Below are 27,633 nucleotides of genomic sequence, written 5' to 3'. Positions count from 1 at the left end.
ATGTGGAAAGGGTATGTTGTTGAGGTGAGCTCAAGAACAAATCTATTTTTGTTCTTGAGCTCACCTCAACAACATACCCTTTCACATTTAAAAATCTATTTTAAATGTGAAAAAAAGTTAAATTAAGTTTATTTATACTTCCCCGCAATCACAGTGTGCACCAGAGGGTTGCTCAGCCTGCGCAGCATTTAACACTTTCTGTACTTGGATGCCTGATTCACAAAATGAAAAACACCACATTAAAAAAAATGACTGTCTATAATAGTCATGTGTTGAGGAGTCATCGCCTAAGAGGGCTGACTGGGATTAAACCCACAGAAGAGCCCCATCTAGTGCATAAGCTCCCCTGAACTTTAGAAGCTCCCTCATGGTGTAAACATGAGATGACGAATGCAGATGCATTAGGGAAATGAGCATTAGTGGAGGATGGGCTTGGAGTGACGACCAAACGGTGAAATATGAGACTGGATTGTGTCCGAAGCAGCCACTGGAAGGTGGAGCTGCAGTCACATAGTGCAGATGGGTGTGAAAGAGCAAAGAGTTAAATTCTTTCATTCAAGCAAAAAGATAACATTTTTTTTCTATGTTACATTGCTCAGCTGTTAGAAATTGCTAATAATGGATTCAAGCCAGAGATTCATATCATCAGTACAGCTCAACACATGGTGTAATTGAGGGTGACTTTTTAGTCTGCCAGATAATTATTACTTTAATTTTCTTTAAGCAACGTGGCGCCAACTTATTCTGTTTGAGTTTTAAATAAATGGACACAAAACTCGGTCCAGATGTTTTCTATCTAACCGATATAGAGGTAATAATTACAGGAATAGACACTTGACTTTAAAAAGTGCGCTGGATGAATACCCAAAATTACCCTTTCATAAAAAAAGAGATGTGAATATACAAAGTTAGCCTCCAGTGTTCTCCTGTCTTTGGGCCCCTCTGGCACTTGGTCCTCTCTCTTCCCTGTTCTCTCTTGCTCTCTCTCCCAGCCAAGCTCCAAACATGCAGTAGTCTTACATCAAATATATCAAACAGATGAAAAGGGAAAGTATAGGCCTGCCAAGACACATTCATTTCTGCTGTTAGGCTGGGAAGGAGAATTTTTGTGAGTTTAAAAAAAGGTGTTGTGCTGAATTTAAATCCACAGAATTAAATTGTGCATGAAGCATGCACTGCCTACCTGATATTATCATAACCTGTATGTAAAAGGAAGACGTGTCATCATGATGTCACATATTCATTTCTGGAGTCTAGATTTTAAAGCCTAAATGTTTGTTTTTTGGTCTGAGAAGTGTCCAAATTTGGTGAGATGCGCTTGTGTCAAAGTGAGATATGGGGGTAAAATAGGGTATTTTAATGTGGCATTCCACAGGGATTGATTCACTTTTGGAGCTAGCTTCAAGTGGCCTTGGAGGAACTGCTGGCACTTTAACCCTATCAGCCAGCATGCATGTCTGGTGCCGTCTGGTAGTTAGTTTCTTGATTTCAATGCAAACATAGGCAATGTTTTAGTACAAGTAAAAGCAAAACTGAGAGTGTGAAAGGAGTCATTTTCGTAATTAGCCAACATGGAAAGCTCATTGTTCAGCAGCTACCCTGAGATTTACTGCTTTGGTTCAACACCATTGTTGAACCCTACTTGTAGAGCACTTGGTAGCTAGATAGTGAAGCCAGTGTAGCTTTAATCAAATAAAGAGGCAGATATTTATCCAATGATATAGTATGTACCTTAAACTGAGACTTTAAAAATGATTAAGCTGATATTGTGAGCTCTAAGTGTAAAGACATAACAACTAGTTTCAGATTGTGGAAGGCTTTTCATGCAGACAAAAGAGAGTTTTGGGAAGCTGCCATTTTCCTTGGATTTTCCATTTAGCTCAACAGAGAGAGATGGCCCCAAACATCAGCTTTTTATCGAAATCACAGAAGAAGTTTGTGATCTTTGCAAAGCAGGAAAACAACTGATTTGAAGGAATCAAGAAAAAAAGACAAGACAAAAAATGTTTTGTCTTTACATATTAGATGGTGGAAAAAAAGGGTGTATATTTAATGCATCTTACAAAGGTTTTAAAGAACATCAACTATGATGGGTTAGTAAAGTAGGAGTGACCCTAACTCGGCTGGCTCTTTCTTTTTTTCACCTGCTCTTGCCTTTAAGCCCAGTCTGATCCTAAGTGCAAACTTCAGACTGGGTCTTCCTCTCCTCTGTGTCGCCTAAAACTTTCTTCTCAGAGTTCTCATATTGGTAGCAGCTGTGGTTGCTGGCTGAGTGCAAGCTGTGGGAGGCTGTGGCCGGCCAGCAGGGAGGAGCTCCAACATCTGGAAAAGAAGAAAATCTGGCTGAAGCACAGAAACGAGAGCCTGGTAACATGACTACTCGCTGAGCCAAGCCTGCTGCTACAGTGTTTGCAAGTTTGCTGTCTGCTTTATGCAAATGCTTTTTCTTTTTTTTTTTAAAGGTGGTTGTGTCGCTGGACTGCCAGTCAATCACAGCAGCACTCATTTAACAGTGTAGATCTGCAGAGTAGTCAAAGCAGTGGAAAGAACAGACTGCTTTTGTTAAAATTTGACCCTCTGGGCCTCTCCTGGTGCAAGAGCATGTCTAAACATGTGGGAGCCGTCTGTGAGAGGAAAAAAGAGAAAGGGGGTTGAGGTGGTGCTTGTGCTGGTCAAGAAAACCTAAAATTTCTCCTATGATCTGCCCACTTTAGGTCACATAATTTTCTTTTCAGAATGTGGTTGTATTTTTAGTGAAAACTGAGAGGAAACAACCCCTTTAGTTTTTGTTCTCTGTTATTTACTTTTTGGATTTACTTACGAACAAACTTTTACTTGTGATAAGTTGAAAGTAGGTGTAAATTATTAGAATTGCGTGAACTGTAAAACGTCCAAATAAAGTAATCTGTATTGGGGCGATCGTGGCTCAAGAGTTGGGAGTTTGCCTTGTAATCGTGAAGGTTGCCGGTTCGAGCCTGGCTTGGACAGTCTCGGTCGTTGTGTCCTTGGGCAAGACACTTCACCCGTTGCCTACTGGTGGTGGTCAGAGGGCCCGGTGGCGCCAGTGTCCGGCAGCCTCGCCTCTGTCAGTGTGCCCCAGGGTAGCTGTGGCTACAATGTAGCTTGCCATCACCAGTGTGTGAATGGGTGGATGACTGGATATGTAAAGCGCTTTGGGGTCCTTAGGGACTAGTAAAGCGCTATATAAATACAGGCCATTTACCATTGGTAAATTGGTAAATGGTATTAAAGAAGACGAGAACACCAACTCTAGTTTCAGGTTGGGTTAGAGATCTAACCATGCGTAGGCAGCACTAACTGAGATTTTCATTGCAGGAGAACCTGGAGGTCCCGAGAGAAACCTGCACTAGCACAGGGAGAATATGCAACTTCACACAGAAAATTCTGAACGTACAACCCTCCTCTGTGATCTACAGCTTGTGTTTTGCAGGTGTAATGTTACAAAGGCTGCCAGTTTAGCATTAATAGTAAGAAAAGAAAGTATAGCATAGGTTGATGGACATTTAATTACTTTTGCAGGTCATGTGGTATAGTTTAGGTTCATGTAAATTAGGTCATGTTGGACAAAATAATGAAGGGGACATAAACATGTTTCAGTCCAGTGGTTTTTGTCATTCAAAACAACAATTTACACTGTTGGAAGAGTCTTTCTCTGGGAACCTTGAGCTGCATCCAGTAGTTCAGCCTGGTCCAAATGAATGGACAGGCCAGCCATCCGACAGGCTGTCTCCCGTGAAGCCACGTCACTAAAAAAAAAAAAGGATGAGTAAACTTGATTCCTGAACTGAAAAAAGGGAAAAACTGAATTTAAGTTGGTCTGTGAGTCAGTCAGAACTCAGTGTAGGAAAGTAATAGTTATTTTGGGTGATGTTGTGCACTTTATCATGCCATGGTAATTACAAGTTTTGGTGTACTGAAGTTCCAGCAAGACACAGTCAGTATAATTAGCTCCTCATTCCTTCAATTTAATTTTGGCCCCTTTTATTCTAAAGCATTGTATGAAAGATAGTAAAGCTTGCAGCTTTTTTACTGTAACTTTAACTGCAGTAGGAGCTTATCCAGGGTTTGTAGAGCAGAGGGACTGGAGGCTGACAGGGAGGGAAAGAGGTGCTGGCATACCACCGTCTGCCTGGACAGAGGGGACATTCTTCTCCTCGGATCCCCCCAGTCGTCCTCTACAAACCACAGCTTGTCAACCAATCTGCCCACCGTTTACTAAGGAAATGTTCACTTGCTGCAGGAAGTCTGAGGTTTCCCCTCATATGTTTGATTTCAGCAGTTAAACAAACAAAACGAGGGTTTGGAAGTCAGGTCAGAACAACATAGGTGGGAACTAAACCCACAGGGGCCTTATAATCTCAGTTCACCTGTAAAAGATCTTTAAATAAACAGCAAAAATAATAACCTATTTGACACAACACTATAAAATAATTATTGTTGAAAGATTGATACGATAATTTGTGAAAATCCTGCATCTTTTTTTTATGTGCACACAAAAAAGTACGAATATATACACATTTCTCATAAAACCATCCCAACCCCTAAGAAATATTGATTTAAATAATACAGCGTTGCAGTTTACTTAAAATTGCTTTCAGTATTTGTTAACAGCACAACAACCACAACTTAAAACATCTGTAAGTACTTGATGGATTATTAAATATATTGTTAAGATAATTTGTGATTAGCATATATGAAAACCTTAAAGCCAAACAAGGTGAGAAATGGATGTGTTAGTGTGACAAAATATGATGCAAAATATGATTTTTATGAGTGAACCAGCAGGCTACAGACTTTATTTTAGTATCTGCCGCAGTCATAATGATCATTTCAAACACAAAAAACAACAACAAAAGAATAAAAATCTATTTAAATTTGAGTCTTAATTGCAAATGGATTATTTCCCTTAATAAAAACAAGACATCCTATCCATCAAATAAGTGAATTCTAATGTAAAAAATTAGGATTTGAGAATTTAAACAAGTGTTGTGTTCTCGTGAGCTTCCCACAATATTTCAGGGTCCTGTTATACCCTACTTGTGTAGTTCCGTTTTTGTCCTGCAGGGGAAGAAGAGAGCAATTTCACTGCAGTTTCTTCTGAGCCAGCTTTGCCAGTTCTCTGGCTTTCCTTCTCTTCAGCTTCTTCTTGAGGAGGAGCAAGTCAATGTAGATAATGCGGTCCAACACAGCACAGGCACAGAGGAGTCCACCATGCAGAGCACCAGCTATCCCATTGCTGAACACATCTTGGCCTGGAAGACACAGCCACACATGCATACCTCTGTATGAGACATTACTTGGAAGACAGATTCAAATCGGTGTGTTCTTTCTTCTGAAGCTTCTTAAATAAATGGTAAATGGCCTGTATTTGTATAGTGCTTTACTTAGTCTGTAAGGACCCCAAAGTGCTTCACACTACATTCAGTCATCCACCCATTCACACACACATTCACACACTGGTGATGGCAAGCTACATTGTAGCCACAGCTGCCCTGGGGCACACTGACTGAGGCGAGGCTGCCGGACACTGGCGCCACCGGGCCCTCTGACCACCACCAGTAGGCAACGGGTGAAGTGTCTTGCCCAAGGACACAACGACCGAGACTGTCAAACCGGCAACCTTCCGATTACAAGACGAACTGCCAACTCTTGAGCCACGATCGCCCCCAATAATATATCCGTCTCTGCTTTGGGACTTTTTTATGATCATGTTTTCATAGCACCATTGTAGTCACCAGCAAAAGGCGACTTATTTGCTGCTAACAGATACAGCGAAAGTAAACTGTCATATTTAAAAGCATTATCTTAGTCAATTACTATCCTTCCACCTCCTCTCGAACCTTTCATTTAAACAGGAAAAGGCGCTGAGTGCATGAAAATACAATAAAGCAATAAAAACCCATAAAGTTATCATATACATAATACCAAGAAGGCAAGGACATCAGCATGAAAAATGTCAGTTCCAAGAAAACTGTACATTGTTCACTAAAAGGGACTTATATTGATTAAAAGGGATTAGCCTATCTAATTTTACAAGCTTCTGCAGATAGCTGTAAACGCTATACTCAAAAGCCAATTTCCCAGTGCCACAAATAAGATGATGGTTTTCAAGAACCAGATAATCTTGGAACCAAGTGCGGTTATTATGCTTTTTCAAAGAACAGCTCATCATTAAGCCTGAAAAAAAGATAAGCTTAAGAGCATTATATTCTCTATAAAAGTAGTATTTCCTTCAGCTTAAATCAAGTTTTATTATTCAGTTATCTAGAAAACAGCTTGCATTCTGTTATATCGCAGCAACAGTTTAAGATTGGTTAAACTTTGCTGTACGGTAAATCTGTATGCATTTTTTGGGGGGAACTTGAGGACCACGGGTCACTTTTGTGTATAAAGTTGCCCACAGCTCAGTGTCGCTGTTTCTACCTTTCATTTATGAAATTTATTATTTATTTGTGAAACTGAAAAGTGGTCTTAAATTAAAGTCCTGTCAATACTCATAAAGCTAACTATTAAACCAAAAACGCTTGGTTTGATTTCTAGCTGATTCAAAATAATTTGATGATTGGGAATATATCTATGTACCCTTCCTTTACTCTATCCTAAAACCTAATTGATACGATTTAAATTCTTGCAGATGATTTTTAGCATAAAATCCACATTTTCATACCTGAGATGTACAGGTTCTTGACTGGGGTGTTGCATCTGTTTTTGGCTACGGCCTCAGCATGGAAACGCTCCAGGTTGTGCTCAGCGGAGTACATGGCTCCATGCTGAGCACCCAGGTAGTGCATGTTTGTCAGTGGCGTCGCCACATCCTGGAAAACCAACTGAAAAACACAACACATGCAGATTTAACAAAACCCTTCCTACTTGATGTCAACAAACAAGCATTAATAGTTTGTATACATTACCAATAGCTTTTGATTTGTTTCTTTATTCCTTAAAAGTATATTTTTTTATTAAATTTAACATACAGGAGAAAAAACAGCAGAATCACATCTAAACATGACGGATCCTACCTTGTCTTTAATTTTAGGGAACACAGTGCAGGCCCAGTCAAAGAGGTTCTTAGCAAATCGCATTTTGTAATTGTAGTATTCATCACCCCTTTTGCGCACAGTAGTGTCTTTCCATTGCTCAAACCATTCATAGTTAACCATGGTGAGTATTGTCATGCAGGATTTTCCTGTAGAAATGAACAGCAAGTCACCACTCTTAATTTGTGTGGACTTTCAGTTCTGTGTTAGATCGTATAAAATATGCCAAAGAATATATTTTATTTTAAAGCTAAATACTTGACGTGCTCGACGTTTAAAGGTCAACATATGTTCATGTAAAAAGCTGAGACCTCAGACTGCCCTCAATGCCCAGTTTTTGACAGTTTTTTTCTTCTCCTGGCTTTCTATAGTATCAAACAGAGAGGATGTCCTTATATAGTCATCGAGCCAGCCTATCAGAAGAAGGATGGCTTAAAGAAAGGGGGAAGGGCGCTAAAACAGCTTCTTTCAGGCAGAGGGATGGACAGTGTTATTTATTCAAAATCATTCAAATCTTGCAAAGAGTCTTGAGAGTATAGAGCACTTTAATCCTCATTTAAAATATGTTTTGTTAGATCTCATAAATATCCTTTGGAAACTGTAGAAATAGTGAGTAATTGTTATTAATATGTACCAGGATGCCTTATCTTGGCTTCAGGGTCTTTAGAAGATGGCACTGTGATGAAAATCATGGGGATGTTATCAGGTGCTTCCTCTCTGCTCAATCCAAAGTAGTCCTCCATCCTAAAATAAAAATAAAAAATACAAATCATAAATCCCATAAAGAGCAATCTTAACTCCGTTTCAATTAAATCAAGGTTTATTTGGGTAGTACCGGTCATCAACAGTCACCTCACCTGTAGAAAGTCCTAACAATCAAGTGACTCCCTATGAGCAAGCACTAGGCAACAGTGGGAAGGAAAAACTCCCTTTTAACAGGGAGAAATCTCCAGCAGAACAAGGCTCAAGCATGGCCGGTTGGGTGGGTAAGGGAAAAAGTAGAAAAGAGGGAAAATAGAGCACACGGAGACTGGACAAAACACAGACGAAAGGAGATGAACATGACTGATCTTCTGCCCTATGTAGCGAACAAGAAAGGACCTTTAACTTTAAAAAAACAACAACATCATAAGCCATATACTGTGTTTATTTAAATAAAATATTTAGCATAATGTTCAGCTATGGTGTTTTTTCTTTGTTCTGAAATAAGATTGTATCTATAAAAATGTGTGAGACTTGAGCAGGAGAGATTTTCTTGTTTATTCTGATACAGCAGCACCCCCTTGTGGTTGGTTAATGCTGCCTTTCTCTTCTTTGCAATCGGTGCTCTGCAATACTCACGACTTGTCCATATCATTGTCTTTGAACAGCCAGAAATTAGTGGAAACGAGGTCCAGTTCCTCCTTTGTTCCATCAAAGCCAGAGAAGACTAATAATGATCCTCTGCCATGTTTCATCATGTTCAGTCGTTGCTGAATATCTATAATATAGAAGCATTACTTAGACATTATTTATCACCTTGTATCGTCTTCACTTCACCTGCATTTGTCACTCTGGCCAACTTTACCTCAGTTTCAGTAAAGTTTCTCACCTGGTTTGGCTTGTATCTCAGGGGGTAGAAGTTTCTGGAACGTATTGAAGATTCCACAGTTTGAAACCACCACAGGCGCATGAATTTCCACTTCCTCTTGACCTTTCCTCACCTTTACACCTATCTCAAACAAACACACACTATTGACTTGACAATAACTTAACCTTACACTGATTTTAAAAATGAGGTGGATTCTGCTCTCACCATAAGCAGCTCCCTCTTCATTAACCAGGATCTGGGAGACGGGAGCTCTCACCAGGCAGTTTCCTCCATATTTCTGAATGGTGCGAATGATGTGGAAAGGAATCTCACTGGCCCCGCCTTTAGGGTAGTATGCTCCTCGTTTGTAGTGATGAATCATGAGGGCATTCATCAGGACACTGGAGTCCTTTGGTGGCACACCTATATACATAAAGAATAAGTGAACTAAATCTGCCACAAGGGATGAAATTGGCCTTTTTTTTATAGGGGCGACAGCAGGAAAGGAAGGGAATTACTGCAAAACAGAATGAGGCACAATATTTGTTATTTTCTTGTTTGATTAATTGCTAGAAGACAAAATTGTAACTGAATTTTTAAAAAGTTGATGATTTGCATACCCCTATTATACAGTACATATTGCGCACAGTAACTTTTTATATTTATCTCGAGGTTTGTAGTCTTATTATTGTGGGCCCCTGATAATATTACAGCCTCTATTTCCCTTACCTAGAAGTGTCACTGCAAATCAATACAAGTTCGGAGTAACCATGTCCACCTCGAGGACTGATGTAAATCATATGCTATGACGCTTTTACTCATTAGAGCCTCGATGAGAGATTTTTTTTGTTTTTTTTAACTGCTCTCGACCATTAAAAAAAAGATCTTCTGACAACTGGTGTCCCAACACCTGATTCCAGACACCTTATGATGGTTTTCTCTTTTAACTTGTCCCCAAATATGTACCACATATACAGTATATGATTTCTAAAAACTAATGGGAAACCCAAGCTCCCACCCATCTTCGGGACACATTGGATCTACACTTCTGTGATGTGGCAAGACATTACTGTTGGTATTGATTTAACATAGCAAGGCTTATGTATGTGTGTCTCTCTCTCTCTTTTTGTTTGTCTTCTTTTGTTGTGTGTCTCATGATATGGAACAATTTTCAACTTAACTCAAAATCCATCCATCCATCCATTCGCTTCCGCTTATCCTTTTCAGGGTCGCGTGGGGCGCTGGAGCCTATCCCAGCTGTCATAGGGCGAGAGGCAGGGTACACCCTGGACAGGTCGCCAGTCTGTCGCAGGGCCAACACACAGGGACAGACAACCAGTCGCACTCACATTCATTCGCACATTCACACCTAGTGACAATTTGGATTATCCAATTAACCTATCCCCACAAGCTGCATGTCTTTGGACGGTGGGAGGGAGAACATGCAAACTCCACACAGGAATTGAATGATGGTGGAATTGGACTCAGGACCTTCTTGCTGTGCGTCAACAGTGCTAACCACCATGCCACTCAAAATCAAAAGTTTTTTTTCAGGTTGGAGTTCAGTTGAAATTTTGAGATATCTGACTCAAGATTTGATATAACAACCTTAAATTTTGACTTCTAGATATCCAAAAGCATTTTATTTTCAGTGGCAAAAATAGAAATAAATAACTATATTATATCTTATGTTTTCTGTTATGACGATAACTTTTTGAGTTCATACCATAGAAAAAGTAAGAAAAGATGGTATGGAGATCCTTGTTGCTGGTCAGGGTGTTCACAAAATCTGTTGCACATGTGCCAGAGAGGCGGAAAACTGGAGAGATGAGGTCTGCAATGCCTGACTTCAGCAGGAATAAAGACACCCACTGCGGGATAAGCTTGAGAGTTGCCAGATAGTGCGTCTTCTTAGCTGAGATCTGTTGAAAAACCATGGGAATTTGTAAGCATTTTATTTTTAAAGCTTCTGACTGTTGAGACTGAAATATGTGTGTAATAAGTGATAAAGTAACAACAACACCTTCATGATTTTAAAGAACTTGTCAATGGCTTCTGTGTCATCAGGAAACTGCTTCATCAGGTGAGCTTTCATCTCAGTTTTCCCACAGTAGATGGTGTACTCTCGTTTTTCGTTGCCCAGGCCGATTTGAATGGTGTCAAAATGTTGATCGAGCTGGTGAAACTCCAGCTGGCCCTCTGAGATCTGGTCAAAGGCGATACGCAGCAGACTGTTCTCATGGAGCTGGCCAATGTAGTGAAGCCCTGAAGATGAAGGAAGTGAACATTTTTAGATAGAAAAGAATGATTTTTAGGACTGTAGGGTTATGATGGCTGAGCGCATGCCTTTATTTGCTCTTTCTCTGAAAAAGCAGCTGTCACCCTAGACAGACCAGATTATCATCAGCCTATTGCTTTAGTTGTATCATTATTCTTTCTGTGTCAGTTATTTTTTATGTAATTCAAGCTGTTAGCATGAATCTCTAATGATTCTCCAAATGACTGTTATGGAAAAGAAGATTTCTCACCGACATCAAACTCGAAGCCTTTCTCTATGTAAGTGTGGCAGCAGCCTCCGGCCTGGTCATGTTGCTCCAGCACCAGCACTTTCTTTCCTGCTTTGGCCAGTGTGGCTCCAGCCGTCAGACCACCAATACCACTGCCGATGACGATGACATCCAGGTTCTTGGGCACTTTGTCAACGCTGAAACCTGCACAGAAACATACAGATGGTGGTGTTAACCTAGTAAAGATTTTTGTTCCAGTTCATATCGTTATCATAAAAGTCCATTATAAATTTTATTGTGTCCAAGTGCTGAAACTGGGGCGTCAAAATGCATCGTTTGCAACCTGTGTTACATAATACAGGCTGAAGGTTGTGCACTTCTCTTGTCATAAACATTGAACTGGTGCCGGTATCTGTGTTTTCCCATTAGCAATAGCTGTAATCTAATTAAGATAAAACACACATGGAAAAACAGTCGGTTTATTTAGTGACAGTTTTCTCATCTCTAAGATCACTAAGATAACAGTATCAGCACTTATAATGACTATAGCAAATTCATTTCAGATGTCTATATTCATTATCTATGAATTTATTTAATGCATAGATAATGCATTAAATAAAAGGTAAAATCTTTACCTCGTCAGACTGGTGTCACAGAAACCTCTGTTCAATGCAAAGTAAAGGTTTTTAAAGTAACAGTAACTTTGCTTAACATAGAAACTGGAATTTTAGTGCACTAAAATACTGTGTGCTTTCATACAGTGCTTTATTCTATATCCTTCTAGCATCCATGTACAATTTAGAATCACCAATTACATTTACGGGCTTGTTTTTGGACTGTAGGAGGAAACCCACTCCAGCTAGAGCATAAACCAGGAATCTTCTTAATGCGAGGCAACAGTTTGCACCAGTGTTAACAAACGTGCTGCCCCCATGTGGCAATTTTACTTCTTTAAATATATGGTTTATTAATAACAGAATGTGTTTTAATTTTTGTTTAACTGATTTTTAACAGTTAAGCTTTTGAATATTTTTGCTTTTTATAATTTGGCTTAAATGTAAAACTTTTCGTACAACATAGATATAATATAGAACTCTTTATTTGTTAAAAATCATTTTATAAAAAGAGGAGCATAATATAATAATCACACCCTTAAGATGAACTTTTTGAAGAAAGATTTGAATTCGTTCTTCCTGTATGAATGACTCACTGACTTTTTTTTTTAAAGTTAGGCCATAATATCTTGAAGTGATATTATAAAAATAAAAAGTTGTTTATGTTCCCCTCCCTTTCTAGGCTGGGCTAATTATCCAGGAATTCTGACTATCCAGGAACAACTTTATTCTGATGCTGCATGCAGCTCTTTTCACCTGCAGTCATTTTACCTTGCTTGATGACTTTGTCGCGCTTCTTCTGATCAAACTCCCGTGGTGCAGGTGGTCTCACTGAGTTGAGCGAGAAGGGGCTCGGTTTCCCAAACAGGTACCAGTATGTGCTACCTGCACATATGAGCAGGCAGACTAAGAAAATCAAGAGCCACATCTCAGAGACTGTCAATTCGCTGATTCTGGATCTCGATCTGCAGCAGGATTGTACACGGCAGCAATTGCAGGTGTGATCTAAACACTCGCCTCCCTGAGGAGGCACCTTTTATCCTGCTGAATGCCAAAGGTCTGGGGAAAAGGGGGCAAGAGATTGCTATGTAGTGATATATGTGTTATGACAAGCAGTAAAGTGGCGAAAGGCCCATTTTTCCTGTGATAACAGATTACAATAACGATGGTGTGTAATGCTTTTTTTGCTGAGCACTCATTTAGGGCAAAGACAAAAACATCAAAGGAAAATTAGGAACTGGTCTAATTGTTTTGTTGTTGTTGTTTTTTTGAAGAAATTCCTAAAATGTTAAAGATACTGAAACTGTGTAGGGGAATCTGAATGCCAATTGTTTTAAAGAATAAATACTAAAGATATTAATTTCAAATCAATAACCCATTTTATTGCATAAACTGCATTCAGTCAATCTAGAGCGTTCACGGCAAATCTAGATAGAGATAGTTGTAATTGCTCGTATCTGATAAGACAATTTAGATAATATTGTATTGAAGTCTTCTTGGACTTCATGTCCAATTTTATGTTTTTACAACAGGGCATCTGAGGGAACTTGCTTCAGTAAATTTTAGCATTTTAAAAATCATTACTGGTGAATATAAGAGTCAGACTCTTACACGATAGAAGAAAATGAGCCTAATAACACTGAAATTAGACCTGCTGCACCAATGTTATATTTCTCTTAAAAGAAGCTATATATGGATTGTAGCTGATCTAGTTTTCTTAACGTAATCCACTCATGAACTTTGCACTCAAGTTACACATTCGTTCATTCGACTTTGAGCTACAGATTTAATCTGCAGCCACAGATAGGGTGAACCACAATGAAGCAACAAGTTGCTACGATGGTCGAAAGGAATTTGAAATTGTGGCAGACAGAAATGTAGCCTTAAACTTCAAGTGGATTTTTTTAATATTAAATGCAGATGTAAATAATCGCTACATGTTGATGGTTTTGTGTAACACTGTAACACTTGTGAGATGTGTAACGGAGACTTGTGAGATTTTGCTCTGTCAAGCTTACCTTATTCTTTCAGATGCACCTGTGATCTTTTTTTATAACAGTGTTCGAACAGCATCCTGTGACCACAGCAGATAACTTGTAATGAACATTCTAGGCTCACAACCTTTCTTGGTCAAAAAAAAGCATGAAGACTGCTTCCATATTTGAACCCTTTACAAAGGTTACAAATTCATTAAGCCAATCTGGTTGTCTCAATTTATTTCAGATTCCCATAACAGGTGGTAATTTAAAGGTAACATCCCATTTTGTTATTGCAACCAACTCACAGGAAGCCCATATACATTATAGCAATTCTGAATATCTGTAATCTGATAAGGCAATTAAGATAATACACTGTGGACAAGTTGCGTTAGACTTTACATGCATGTGTCATGTTTTATGCCTTTACAGTTCAGCAGGCTGAGTAACTCTTGTGGGTTTAAGACGTTAAGAGTTGTTATAGCATTAGAAATACAGGTGAATCTAGTTAACATCTGAAATACCAATGAAAATATGTACAGTGTTTTCTAATAATATTACTTCAGGGAAGCATAATGTAAAAAGCATTGCTGCTGTTTTTGTGCTATGGTGTGCTCAAAATCCTGATTGAAGCTTTTCAACCATTTCTTTGCAAATGATACGCTTACTGTTTTAAAACTACTCTTTTAAGAATTTGTGAAATGCAAAGAAGGATAGAAACTGTTCTATAGTTAGCTTACACAGCTGGATCAGGTAAGGCCTTTTTAAGTAATGGCTTTATTGTCACCACCTCAAAAGCCTGTGGTATGTAGCCAGTTAATAAAAATAAATTAATCATATTTCAAATTAATCATCTTTCAGCAGTCCTATAGGAATGGAGACTTAAAGGCACATTGTTGTTTAAGAAGAAGAAATGATTGATGTTAACTCAAAAAGATCGATAGGACAGAGTGGGTCCGGCTGCTGGTCTCTTCTGACTGCAGACTCTGATGAAGACTCTACTGAGGGTCCCCGGGCAGTTGATTCGTACACACCTCACCTCTTAAAATTGTTCTTTCTTCCTTCTAGACAGCATATACAAGATGAATGTAGCTGATTTGCTGAGATTTTAGCTTTTTGAATTCGAACATTGCAAGTGAAAGTAAAACTGACGCTTATACAGTCATGAGTATACCCTGATTTAGTGTCCATCTGGACATTAAAGGTGACAAAAATGTACAAATAAATATGATATTGTCTTTAGTAAGTACAAATTCAGACCATAAACTCATCAGAAAAGTATTAATTGACATCAGAGAGCATGGCAGTCTAGGGCTGTTTAACCAGACTTGACTAGACTTGAAAAAATAAGTCTACTTGTCTTAAAGTGCCAGATTTACCCCCTACTGGCCATTAGAAAGAAAACAGGTTTATGGCACTTTTGCATAGGTTTCACATTTTAGACTGAGAAGCTATGCCCCTATTTTATACATTATCTATGTGTTTATCAGTTTTATTTGGATTTGGTTCCACTCGTGCTGACCTGTTGATTTCTCTGTTTGTAGACTGAAAATACTAAACAGTTTTGATTATTAGTTGAGACCCAGCCAAGCAGGGAGTGACTGATTGGTTTGATAATAGGCAGAAAAACTCCGGTTACCCCACACCTGTGTACTTGATGTTCAGCAATGTTGAGGCTTTTCAAAATGCTTTCACTCTCCCATTTTACATTACACTAAAATTACAACAAAAACTTAAAAGTGCAATTTAAAAGTGATTCTTCTTTTGATCTTTTGATCTTACTTATTCTTTATAATAACACTTATATAAACAACTCATCATGCAATAATTTGTTTACTATTTACGGGTAAATTATGTGATAATTATATATATTTATAGGTTATGTTTCAAAAATCCTTTTTTGCTCCTTTTTTGTATTTTGTTTTAGTTTCTGTCTCTATACTCTGATTTGTAATCTGTACCCAGCAGCCCCATCATCTATCTTTTGTGTTATTATAATATTCTTACAATATTTAAACCTCTTTAAAAAGCTATTTGACAGGTAGATGTTGAGTTCTTTGATGACTCAGATGTTGAGTTCTTTAATTGTATTTCCTGATGCCAGCACTGAAAGCGTCACTAATTGGATGGAGAGCTCAAAATGGAAGTCAGGATGAAGTGTGGAATAAGCTTAAAGACTTTGATACAGGAAGCGGCTCCGTGTCAACAGACCCGTGTGACTGACTCTACCACAGCAAAGAAATCCGATTAGTAGTACTGACTCTCTTGGGACTTTGACCCCCTTCTGTACAGTAACATGGGTGAGATGTTGACTTACAGTCAGGGATATTGGACGCAAATCAGTGAGTAGTTATCACTATTTAATATTAACCAGTGTGATAAAATGAGATTAAAGTACAGTAGGAGCTCAAAAAAATCACATGTGTTATGTCTTTTCAATAACAAGAACAGCTACGTCAGGTTGAAGCTTTGCACAGCTATTTGGATTTAATTATAAATTGACAAAGACTATCCACAGGTGCATACAGAAATCCAGTGATGGAATTATCCATTACAGATTTCAGTTTTCTTTCGACTGTACATTTTATCCACAAAGGCTACAGGAATATCACAGCAATGCAACCAACTCTCATAAAAAACTGTGTGACTTTTCCTTGGATTTCTATGTGCTATGTTATTATGCAGCCGCCCTTGTCTCCCTTGTAAGGGTTCTTGTCATCGGGAACACCCTTAATCAGCGGATCATTCGGGGCCAGTCCCTCCACAAAAGCAATTGTGTCTGTACAGTTTGCATTCACCTGTTAATTATCGGAAAGATGAAAACAAAGAAGATCAGGGAAGTCGCACAAGTCATTTAAAATTAATCTTAATTAAATGTTTACAAAAGGCTTTGGTGGATAAAGTTAAAGCTAACTGTGCTAAAAGAAGAGGCACTTACTGGTGTCCTAGGTGTGCTAACTTCCTTCTTCAACTGGTCTAGCTCCATTTTCAAGATTTCCTTATCTGACATATCCCGAGCCATCCTGGCTGTGAGAAGAAATTACAGTTCAAAATATGTTAAATGTCACAACAGATTGAAAAAGTGTACTTTACTAACTATCCTAATGTATTTAGATTTTTCTAATAGTCAAAGTTATGTTTAAATCCTCAATTTTAAAAAAAGATTTCAAAAAAAGAAACAGTGTCATTACCTGTTGAATGGCGGGGTCCCCAACAGTCAGAGAAATGTGCTGGCCCCTAAGAGCTCATCAACTGTGTGCCTCACTGTAGTCCGATCGCTTCTGCTCACTGACTGATCTGTGCTGCCCCACTGCTCTTCATCCCAGCTGATCCCCGGTGCTGGCTTTTGGATGAGGTCGGCACAGGATTGGGCCTGATGTCACCAATCCCTCATGATGAGATTAAACAATCAGGAGCTGTGACCCCTAAACAGGAAGGAGGAAGGCAAGGGAATACAGATCCTTTCAATTTGTTGATGCCATGCTGGAGAAAGTGAGATATGGACATAGAAATGATAGATGTGGGAACAGCAGATCCTTTGCAGAGGATATGCTCTGAGAAACATGTGGTCTGTCCCCCAAAGAGGTTTTACCCAAAACTATTGTTTGTTTAAACTGATAGTTGTGATTTCAGGTAGTTGGGAATAACAATACAGTGCACAGAGTTGTGTCATATAAGGTACCACAGACTCATTGCAGATATACTCTAGGTTGATCTTGCAAAATAGACCATGGTGGAATCTGTGAAGTTATTACAGAATCATTATTCAATACATATTCATGACAGACTCATTAGTTCAGTTTTAACTCGTTTGAGGAAAGTTATTGATTATGTTGCATCACTGCATGCTTTTCTGACATCAAAGTGATTTAAAACAAAATAGCAGGAATAAAAAGGCTTCTTATTGGTTTATCTATCATCTGTGCTTATCTGCATGATTCATAGAGAAATGTAGAGAGAAGAGAGATGTATAGAAAAAAGGGCAAAAAACATACGCAGTACACACAAGTGCAAAACAAAGACATGCTTTTGACAGAAGTACAGTTAGTGGCATCACTTGTTAGCTTTGCACAAAAATAGCTGTTAGAAATGTCCTTCAGAGAAAGTACAAGAAAAAAGTAAAATGTTTTTTGTTCACTTGTCTGCATTGCTTCAGTGAAGAATGTGTGGATATTTGCATATTTCTGTTATCATTAGTGTTAATTCAGTTAAAGTACTGACAATAGTTTTACTTTGGAAATAAGTTACAGAAGTGAAAATAAATACAAAGGTGGGTGAGATTGCTGATCATCATAAAACAATAAGGAAGGGTTTCTGATCTTGCTGTTTCTGTAGAATATATTTTGGTGAGTAACGCGTTTTTGTTCAAATGTGGGTTTATTTTCAGCTTTGTATTGGCAGTACTTTATTAATTTATTAAAACAACACATTGAACATTAACTGAAAGCCATTCATTTCATTTAAAGTGATAGCATTTAGCTGCCGTCACTCAATCTGGAAGCATTAACATTTTCACCGCTTTGTTCCCATCACCTCCAACTGACATCTGACAGACATGGAAAGCTAATTGGCCTCCACTAAACCTTCAGTAGGACTCACACTAAGCCATTATCAGAATCTGGGTTAGTCTCATTTACTCAAGATTAACCTCACTGTGGATTAGCAGCAGAGCAGAAACACTCCTTTTCATTGTGAAGAGGCTTTTTCCCCACCTTGAGTTCATTTTTACTGCAAAACAGCTGTGCTAAATGTCATTTACAGGTATTTGTTATTGTCACTGGTGGCTTTGACAATTTATTTTATTGTTTTTTGAATATTTCTTTTGTTATGAACACTTGTTAATGAGCAGGACCGTCACTGGTGTGTTCATAGCATTTTTATGGGATTGGAAGAGTTTTAACAAACCGCTAATTTATATTCCACAGTTACACAAAAAATACATGAATTATAAGTTGGAAATTAAGTATCAAGTTTAAAAAAATAATAATTGTAATTGAATGAAACCAGAATCAAGTTTAAAGATATTTTAATTTTTGATTTTGGCTACCTTAGTACAATAAACAATCAAGAGTAAAAACAAAAAATATTCAATTCAGTTTATTTATGTAGCACAATTTACAACAGCAGTTACCTCCTGGCACTTTATATTGTAAGCTACAGACCTTACAGTATTAGAGCAGTATTAGAGTAATAGAGCAAATGCTTTATTAGGATAATATGATACTATGAAGTCTTTAAGATGCAACAGGGCCTGATAAATTGACAATATAAATTACTGAGGCTTTTATCAGAGCCAAAGAGGTTATATAGAATATTTACTGTATTATATATAAATAAATATTTTAGTAAGACTCGCACTAAATATTTGCTTTTATATTTTGAATATAAAAAGTTAATATGTGTAAACTATACAACTATACAACATAAAACTTAATGCTTTTAAGCAACAGCGTTAATCTATTAAATACAAGCTTTTTGGGGGTGTATACAAATTCAGTTTTCAATAAAAAGAAAAGAAAAGAAAATATTTACAAATATTTTTGCATAGTTATTGTTAAGGGATACTAGATGACTTGACGTTAAGTCGCCTAATCTTTCTTGTTTTATTGAAGAAAAATTTATGAATGCCTTAATGAATTCACTAAAAATGAATCAATATTAAAAGACGATCTTTTTTTAATTGGAGAAAGATATCCAAGCCTTTTCTATTTAGAGGAATGGAGGTCAACTATCATTTCCTCTCATGACCTCTAATCCTTTCTGTAATTACGAATCATTTCCTGCAGATAGAGCTGTCGAAAAGCTTTTGTCCCGGCAGTACAGTGATTGGGCCACACCGGTGGCCCAATCCACCTGTTTGTCACATCAGCCAATAGGAAGACAGGAAAAAAATATTTTCAAAATAATAGCTGAAAAATATGCTTTTAGTTCGACACGTGAACATATTGTTACCCGGAAGTTAATGATGTATCCGATACTGTATCGCTGGCGATTAGATGTGCAGCAGCAACGATGGCGGGTCCCAGTAGGAAGCAGATGTTGAGGTTTCTAAGCCAAGTGGGGGCGTTTATTTTGACCCGGTTTGGATTTTGGAACTGCTTCAGCATGCTGATGCTCTTTGCTGAACGAGCGGACTCGAAAAGGTAAATAAAGAAAGAACGAGAGAGCTAGCTCAAGTTAGCTGACGCGCTAACAACCTGCTACTTTAAGATCGAGTCAAACTTTGAGGGAAAAAATAGTCTAAATATTAAAACATGTTATTGGAGAAGTATTAGCTGAAAATTGTTATGGCTGAAAAGGTTGAGTTTAAAGGATAAAGTTACACGAAGCAACCTTTTTTCTTTTATCTTAAATGTGGGAATGTGCTTGCTAGCTAATGTGAGTTGAATTGCAGAAATTACACCCATGCCGAAAGTTGATGGGCTGAAGAAGTGGTTTAAATTAAGAAGCCGTGTTATCTTTAGCCTCGTCTGTAATTTTAGATAGGGTAGGCTGTAATTTTCTTTCTTGGTCGTCGTTTCAGTGTTGATACTGGGTGTGTATTTTTCAGTCTGTGGTGGACAACCACACCCCTTTGAACCATCCTGTAATTACAGCTGCTCCACGGAAAATGTATAAATATAAATGTAAATCTATAACGTAACACAAAAGTTTATTCTGAGGCGGGGGAAAACTGACCCACTGACACGCTTTTAATTCCCAACAATCTACAGGAAGCCAGATATCCACATACCGTACCTGTATGTGGACATGGGCGCTGCGGTGATCTGTGCCAGCTTCATGTCATTTGGGGTGAAGAGACGGTGGTTTGCTTTGGCTGCTGCCGTACAGCTTGCCATCAGTACTTACGCATCATACGTTGGAGAGCAGGTGTATTATGGGGAATGGCTTAAGGTGAGTGACGTCATTTGATAGAAAAGTAAGTTCTGTTCACAGATATAAATTAAATTGTCAGCTAAACAGATTAACTTTAATTTTAGTGTTATTTAGTGAATGTGCTACCTGAGCTAAAAAGAAAAAAAGACAGCTTTTGTTATATTTATATTGTTAACTAAAAGTAGGACAGCAATAACTAATAAGTGTTTAAATAAGCAATCTCTAACAACCTCTGAGTGGATAAAAATAGTTCAGAAGATTGGTGAAATGGAACAGTTTGGTTTGAAAAGGAATAAATTAGTCTGTGATAGAGAATACTTGAAAACCCAAATTTTTCTTTTTTGTTATGACTGTATCATTGTCTCTTTCTGTGGAGAGACTGGAGACGGGATTCTGCTGGTTCTCCCACTTTCTGAAGAATCCTGTCTATGAATAAAACCTACGAGGACCCTCTGAATAATCTTTTGGCTGCTCCCTATAGTAGTTGCCATAGCAGATCTTCTGCGTCACCATTACCTGCCAGATTTTATTCAATGTAATATCTGACACCAGTATGAAGTGATAATATATAACATGCATGGTGTCAACATGCAGTAATATGTTCTTCGAGATGTTTATTTTTGGGTTGTCTTTTTGCACTACACATGAACTCTAGTACTTTTGAGCACATATTTGTTTATATCTGATACTCATTGAATGTAATAAATTTCATTTTTTGACCACTGATGGAGGTTAAACTTCTACTAAATCAAACAATGGCCCGGATCAGTCTTTGAGCTATTAATCAAAAGTGGATCTGTGTCACACATGGCGGTGAAATTGGATCTGGGCCACCACTACAAGTCAGAGTAGATTGCTTTATCAGAGCAACGGTGGTAGGAACTTGCCTCAGATTGTGACAGTTTGAATCTTTTTCACTACAGGTGCGAATGTACTCCAGAGCGCTGGCCATTATTGGAGGCTTTCTGATTCTGGCCAGCGGCGCAGGGGAAGTATACAGACAGAAACCACGCAGCAGATCCCTGCAGTCTACTGGACAAGTTTTTCTGGGAGTCTATCTCATTTGCATGGTAAGACACGTTTCACTTCTATAGATTTTAGAGCTAGTTGGGCTATAGTCCACTTTGGGGAGATTAGGAATCTCCAGGTCTTGCTCACAAGTAGGGGAGAGTGTAGCAGGAGATTGACACATGGAGTGTGTTCAGTGAGGGAGAGGCTGAGTGTGAAAGCAAAGCAGTTTATTTAGCAATCTACTTTCCTTTCCTTACCTTACCTGTTCATGAGCTGTGGGTAGTGACTAAAGAAATAAGATTGTGGATACAAGCAGTGGAAATGAGCTCTTTCTGAAAGGTGTCTTGACTTGGCCTTAGAGAGACTGCGAAGAGACATCAGTGTCTCTAAGGCGATGAGTTGATGTCGTTCAGGTTTTTGACTAGGATATCTTCTAGGTGAGGTGTTTTGGGCATGTCCTACTAGGAGGAGACCCCAGGGCAGACCTAAGACACACTGGAGAGATAATGTCTCTTAGCTTGTTAGGGAAATCTTAGTGTCCTCCCAGGAGAGCTGAAGGAGTTGCCTGGGAGAAGCAAGTGTGGGAATCTTGGCTTAGACAGCTGCCACAACGACCCAGACCTAGATTGTTAAGTGTGAAGTTTTGTTATTTTCACTCAATGCCATTGTGAACTAAATAGGTTTTAAATATAAGATGTTCCTTATTTTCCCTAGTGTCTTTATAAACTAAGTGTATATCTTTTTAGTGCTGCTTAGACAAAACTGTGCGTACTGGTCATTTTTGAATTGATCTGTTTTGTTAAATTAGATTCAGAGTCTGACCAGAATTCTTTCTGTGATCAAATAACATGAAATTAGCTACTTGAAATTAATTTCTACAAACCAGATAATCATTTATATGAAATAATAATAATATTCCATAAATTTCTGAGTAACATTTTATTGATCAGACCTTGTTTTTAGTTCAAATACTGCAGTGCTATTTTCTCCCCACTAGGTTTACTCCCTCCAGCACAGCAAAGAGGACAGGCAGGTCTATCTGAACCACATCGTTGGGGGAGAGGTCACTCTGATGCTGCTGGAGGTGGTGTTTGGCATCCTGGCTCTGGCCTTCCTCTCCGGCTGCTACATCCGCCTGGCTGCTCAGATCCTGGCCACCATCCTTCCTCTTATTATCTTGCTCATCGATGGTAACATTGGTTACTGGCACCACACTCGGAAGGTGGAGTTCTGGAACCAGATGAAGCTGATAGGTCATAATGTGGGCATCTTCGCCGCTGTACTGATCCTAGCCACTGATGGCTGAACAGTCACACACTCAGACAGCTTTTACAGACCAAGGTGTGTGCACCAGAGGAAGATGTCGTTGGCCTTTTCATCGTGGCCCAACTCTGTACTCAAAGCTGCCGTCACTCGATGACGCCTCAGGATTAAAAACAGTCACTGCTGAGACGGTTGGATGTAAGCTGCATCGATTATCCAGTTTGTAACTTTGCTTTTGCAAGGAAAAAGAAAAAACACAACCTTGCTTTTTAAATGTTAATAATTTATTTGGATTTATGTTTACATTTTTGTTTCTGATATGCTCTGAAGCTTGACAGGGAGTGTTATTACTACAAACCTACTGGGAACTTTTAAAAGAGGTCTTAATGATTTCAATCACTATTTACAGTGGATGGTTTAAATACGTGATTTTAAAAAAGGGAAAAATTGCTGGGTGACAAATTAAAGGAAAAAGGCATCATGAAGCAACAGCTTGATTGGGGTTTTAGAGAGGGATGAAAGTGCACGGCTGCAAAGGAACAACACAAACAAATAGTTTTATGTCCGTTACCTTGTTTTTGTAATTGTTAGAAGCCAGAATATAAATTTGACTTAATTCCAAAGCCCTTCTTGACCTGAAGAAAAGTTGAGATGCATTATCCTAGGTGGTTCTTATCTTAGTTGTCAACAAAAGCATCATTTTTGATAAATTCTTCCACAACCAGCAGTACTGTGCAAAATACCACACAGCAGTGAGACCAATCCGAGAAAAGGCCAAAATGATAACTGAAAGTATAATTTGATTAATTGCCAATCTGTGCTTAGCAACATGTTGAGCCAGAACAGCTTCAGTCCAGCTGTCTCTGTAATAAACAGCTTTAACCTAAGAGATTATTCACTAATTTTGTGATTTGGTTTTTGCAGAGCACCAACTTAAAACATCAGCTCTCCTGTACGTACATACATACAGCTGTCTTTCTTAACCACCAACCAGAGGTTGGAACTGGATCCTGTCATAGCTGACTTTGGGTGAGAGCGAGGGGCGGGGTATGCCACTCACACCTGCAGCCAATTTAGAACTCCTATAAAAAGTTTAATTAACTCCCACCCCTCACTGTAGGGGAAGGGTCAAAGGTTCAGGTTTTTCCTTTAATTTGTTGCACGTCTTATGTGATATTGCTTTTGAAGTGGAATGACTATGCTGGCCTATTGGGAATAAACACCATGTTTAAAGCAGTCTTTCAATGGGTAGTCCTGTCTGACATCATAGATGGTGTAAAAGGTGGGCTTGGCAATGTGACGTCTCCTGCTGGCTTTAAAGCTTCCAGATACGCGTTTTTACCTTCACCATTGTGTTATTAGAAGCAGCAGGTCTGACTATGAAACAGCACTCTCATTGTTTAATGGGTTGTCAATCATAAGCCTTAACAAATAAGTGTACTCATTATTCTCCTTCCGAAATTTACAAACTCAATTGGCTTCACTTTTTAGACCCAGTCCGTCTTTTATATGTCTACAGCTGTAATACTTTTTAACTGCTTACATTTTATATGAAATAACTGTTTAGTTACATGGGTATTCAAGTCACTTCATTTTACTGAAAGCTGCAGTTTGTTTTCTATGATGTGCCCAATTTGGCTCAACATTCAGTTAACAAGGAAGAAAGGCTGAATGTAACAGATCCTTCATGTCCAAGACTGTGCAGTGTGTTTAGGAGGTATAATTACCAGGATGTGTGATTAAATATGCATAAACCCTTTTTGGAGGATTTATATTTAATGTGTGGCTTGTGTCAGTGTCTAAACCAACATGTAGTTCAACACAAAGAAAACACCTGAATGTGTTTTTATACTTAGCTAAAGAAGATTCACCTTTGAGCTTCCATTTATTCCATTAATGACTTCAATCATTTTTTTTAGTCATATGTTGGTTTTATGTTTTTACTAATGACTAATGTTTTGTGGTTTGCTATGAACTTTTGCAATAGGTTTGGCCACCATTGCTAAAATAAAGATTTCTTCATACAATATTTACATGAAATACCCATCAACAATAAAACCAGTGTAATATGATGTCCCATCCCATATGGAACATGTTACATGTTTTAGCTCTTTTAAAAAAGGTCAATGACAAAAAGGATAGATCAGGTACTGGAGACCAACCAGTTTTCAAAGGGGTTGAGATGTTGCTGTGTCGTCAGACCAGTAAAGGGAATTTCAAAAATGTTCGGAGGTAGCCTGATGTTGAATGAGTCCTACACGCACCGGAATAGTGCTCAGGCTTTTCTCTAGGCCCTACTCGCGCTCTTTTGCTGTAATCTGTAGATTAAGACAAAGTTTGCGTCTCATTAAAAAATTCTTTAGGCAAGTATACAAGATGACACTTAATGTTCATGTTACCCAGAACATATGGGTAAATTTGGATTGTTTACTATGCTACTACATGAGCCATTTCCACTTTGATTTCTCTCCTTTTTCCTACAGTGCCTGCTTCATAAGTATAAAAAGCTTTAAAGAGCATTGAAACAGAATAGAATGTGATAATTTGTACTTGTCTGCTGCTCAGCATCCAGAATCAGGTCACATATTAGTCCTAGAGTTCCTGTTAATGAGCAAAAAGTATCACTTTTCTTGTCCCTGGGACTCTGCTTCACTTGAGGCTTGTTTGTTCTTACGGTTGCGCTCCGCTTTTACCAGAGCACCAATCACAGCGAGCATCACGGTGATGGTGATGACGAGCACTGAGGCAGTCTCAGCTATACACAGCTGGCTGTCCATCGAAGCCAGGAGACTTCCGGCTAGCTGAGCGGGAGCGTGACAGATGATGTCCTTGTAGTCCTCTACGTGCAGATGTCGCACATGGTTGATCTTGCCGAAGATGCGCTGCAGCTCGCAGTCACAGATCCAGGGGTTGAGGGACATCTGAAGGTAGGTGCTGGTTGTCTGGAGCTTCAGGAAGGTCTTGAACCTTATGTGCTCTAGCTGGTTTCCCTTGAGACCTAGCAGAGAGAGCCTTCGCAAGGGAGCCAGAGATTCAGCCTCAATCTTTGAGATGTTGTTGTAGTTGAGCAGCAGGACTTCCAAAGTTTGCTGCCTGTTCAGCTGGCCATCTTTAAGAACATTCAGCCTGTTTCCCTCCATGTTGAGGAAGCTCAGTCGAGACAGGCTGCTCAAAGCCTTGATGTCCAGTCCTCGGATGTGGTTGTAACTGAGGTCCAGTTTCCTCAAGCTGCCACAGTCCTCCAGTGATTTGGAGTCTAAGTGCTGCAGCAGGTTGTTGCTCAGCCGGAGCTCCTGGAGGGAGTATAGGCCCTGAGAGAAGTCCTGAGGGAGCCACCGCAGCCGGTTAAAACTCAAATCCAACTTCTCCAGAAACTGCAGGGATGACAGAGACTAAAATGGAAAAAGAAATTAGAAACAACACGTTACTCAAATCAGCTGAGTTTGAATTGTGGTTTAACTTAAAACGTGGTCAGTTATCAGGTGTGTTTTCGCAGCAACTTTTAAATATATATTGCATCTCATCTCAGGAAACCGGTTCCAGAGGGAAATTTAAGGGGTTTTTTCCGCCAAGCTAAAATCCCAAACAAAGCTGTGCAGACTTTTTCTTTGTCTCTGTTTAATTGAAATATTTTATTTTTGAATTGATTGGAGAAATAGAAATTTTAACTCTTCCCTTTAAATAATCTTCTAGAATTAACCCATGTTTCTGAACTGGTGGTTTGTTTTATATTTCATGCATCCTTGTATAAGAAAATAACCGGGTGTGGATATGAAAAGTTAGTGAGGTCATCAAACCACATCTTTACTGATATGAACTGATGTATCAAAACTCATCATGAAGGGAACACGAGAGGTCAAATGTTGTCTTTATGGGGGGGGGAAGAGTTAAATATTATATAGTAGTGAAGCTGTTGACTTACTGGTCAACCCTCACCTATGGTCGTGAGCTCTGGTTTTGGATACAGGCGGCAGAAATGAGCTTCCTCCAAAGAGTAGCTGGGCTCTCCCTTAGATATAACTCTGTTATTTGAGAGGGCTTCTTAGCAGAGCTGCTTTTCCTCCACATCGAAAATAGCCAGATGAGGTGGTCTGACTAGGATGCCTCTTGGACACCTCCTAGGTGAGGTATTCCAGGAACGTCCTACTGGGAGGAGGCCCTGGGGCAGACTAGGACTTGCTGGAGAGTCTGAGTTTCTCTGCTTAGACTGCTGCCCCCGAAACCAGATGAGCAGCAAAAATGGATGGATGTGCTAAAGTCACCCCTCATTTCTTTATATTTTAATTCCAGGAAATCAGACTTAAAATTTTTGTAAAGTGTTGTTGAGCAGTAGTTTTCTGGGCTTTCTAGAGGACTGTCAAGGTTATCTTTGGGCATTGGCTGCTTTTTCACGCATCCTTGTCCTTTTATCATTTTTGGAAGTATGTTTGTTTGTTAAGACACTTAACACTGACTTATTAATCATTAAACATAAAAAAAATGCATCAAGGGAGTTCAAGTTGAAAGAGTGTTGTGTCTACACATCGACAATTTAGCAAAGAACCATTTTTTAAACAATATCTTTTGGCACTTTGTTATTTGCAGCCTGGTGACAAAAACACATTTGCTCCCCTTTCTTTAGTTGAGACTAGAGATGGACCGATCCGATATTACGTATCGGTATCGGTCCGATACTGACCTAAATTACTGGATCGGATATCGGAGAAAAATAAAAAATGTAATCCGATCCATTAAATATCACGAAAGCACCTCACATAC

The 27,633-nt window shown here is 38.8% G+C and overlaps 3 protein-coding genes across 7 annotated transcripts in view; 1 reads left to right on the top strand and 2 right to left on the bottom strand.

Annotated features, from left to right (window-relative positions):
• Positions 1–409: 409 nt before the first annotated feature.
• On the bottom strand, positions 410–17,095 carry si:ch1073-13h15.3 (guanine nucleotide-binding protein G(I)/G(S)/G(O) subunit gamma-T2). 5 transcript variants are annotated; one of them, XR_006054765.1, is made up of 15 exons: positions 16,917–17,095; positions 16,664–16,752; positions 12,521–16,523; positions 11,157–11,339; positions 10,652–10,893; positions 10,355–10,550; positions 8,854–9,051; positions 8,650–8,769; positions 8,400–8,538; positions 7,693–7,802; positions 7,041–7,207; positions 6,689–6,848; positions 5,059–5,273; positions 3,654–3,767; positions 410–2,322 (listed from the first exon to the last, which is right to left on the bottom strand). XR_006054765.1 is itself a non-coding variant. In XM_042224089.1 (14 exons), exons 3-13 carry the CDS (start codon positions 12,675–12,677, stop codon positions 5,104–5,106), a joined length of 1,842 nt encoding a protein of 613 aa, XP_042080023.1. In that variant the 5' UTR covers positions 12,678–16,523; positions 16,664–16,752; positions 16,917–17,095; the 3' UTR covers positions 3,188–3,767; positions 5,059–5,103. The 5 variants fall into 5 exon arrangements, 3 of the variants coding, with proteins under 3 accessions (XP_042080023.1, XP_014190844.2, XP_005913631.1); XM_042224089.1 differs by lacking the exon at positions 410–2,322 and having other exon boundaries at positions 3,188–3,767; XM_014335358.2 differs by lacking the exons at positions 410–2,322; positions 3,654–3,767 and having other exon boundaries at positions 3,775–5,273.
• Positions 17,096–19,678: 2,583 nt separating this feature from the next.
• On the top strand, positions 19,679–24,634 carry tmem101 (transmembrane protein 101). Its single transcript, XM_005913584.3, has 4 exons — positions 19,679–19,868; positions 20,439–20,619; positions 21,525–21,671; positions 22,610–24,634. Exons 1-4 carry the CDS (start codon positions 19,738–19,740, stop codon positions 22,916–22,918), a joined length of 768 nt encoding a protein of 255 aa, XP_005913646.1. The 5' UTR covers positions 19,679–19,737; the 3' UTR covers positions 22,919–24,634.
• A 126-nt stretch (positions 24,635–24,760) lies between these two features.
• Positions 24,761–27,633, bottom strand: part of LOC102308945 (leucine-rich repeat-containing protein 17) — an 8,463-nt gene continuing 5,590 nt past the window's right edge. The window contains exon 2 of the mRNA XM_042224078.1: positions 24,761–26,267. Within this exon, the coding sequence (XP_042080012.1) occupies positions 25,497–26,267 (771 nt within the window). The 3' untranslated portion in view covers positions 24,761–25,496. The remainder of the gene's footprint in view (positions 26,268–27,633) is intronic.

This window comes from Haplochromis burtoni, unplaced genomic scaffold (assembly GCF_018398535.1).
Source record: "Haplochromis burtoni strain Fernald_Lab_line unplaced genomic scaffold, NCSU_Asbu1 Contig_6, whole genome shotgun sequence".
NCBI classification, from domain to species: Eukaryota; Metazoa; Chordata; class Actinopteri; order Cichliformes; family Cichlidae; genus Haplochromis; species Haplochromis burtoni.
Note: the sequence above shows the minus strand (reverse complement) of the source record. Positions and strands in the feature narration are given on the sequence as shown.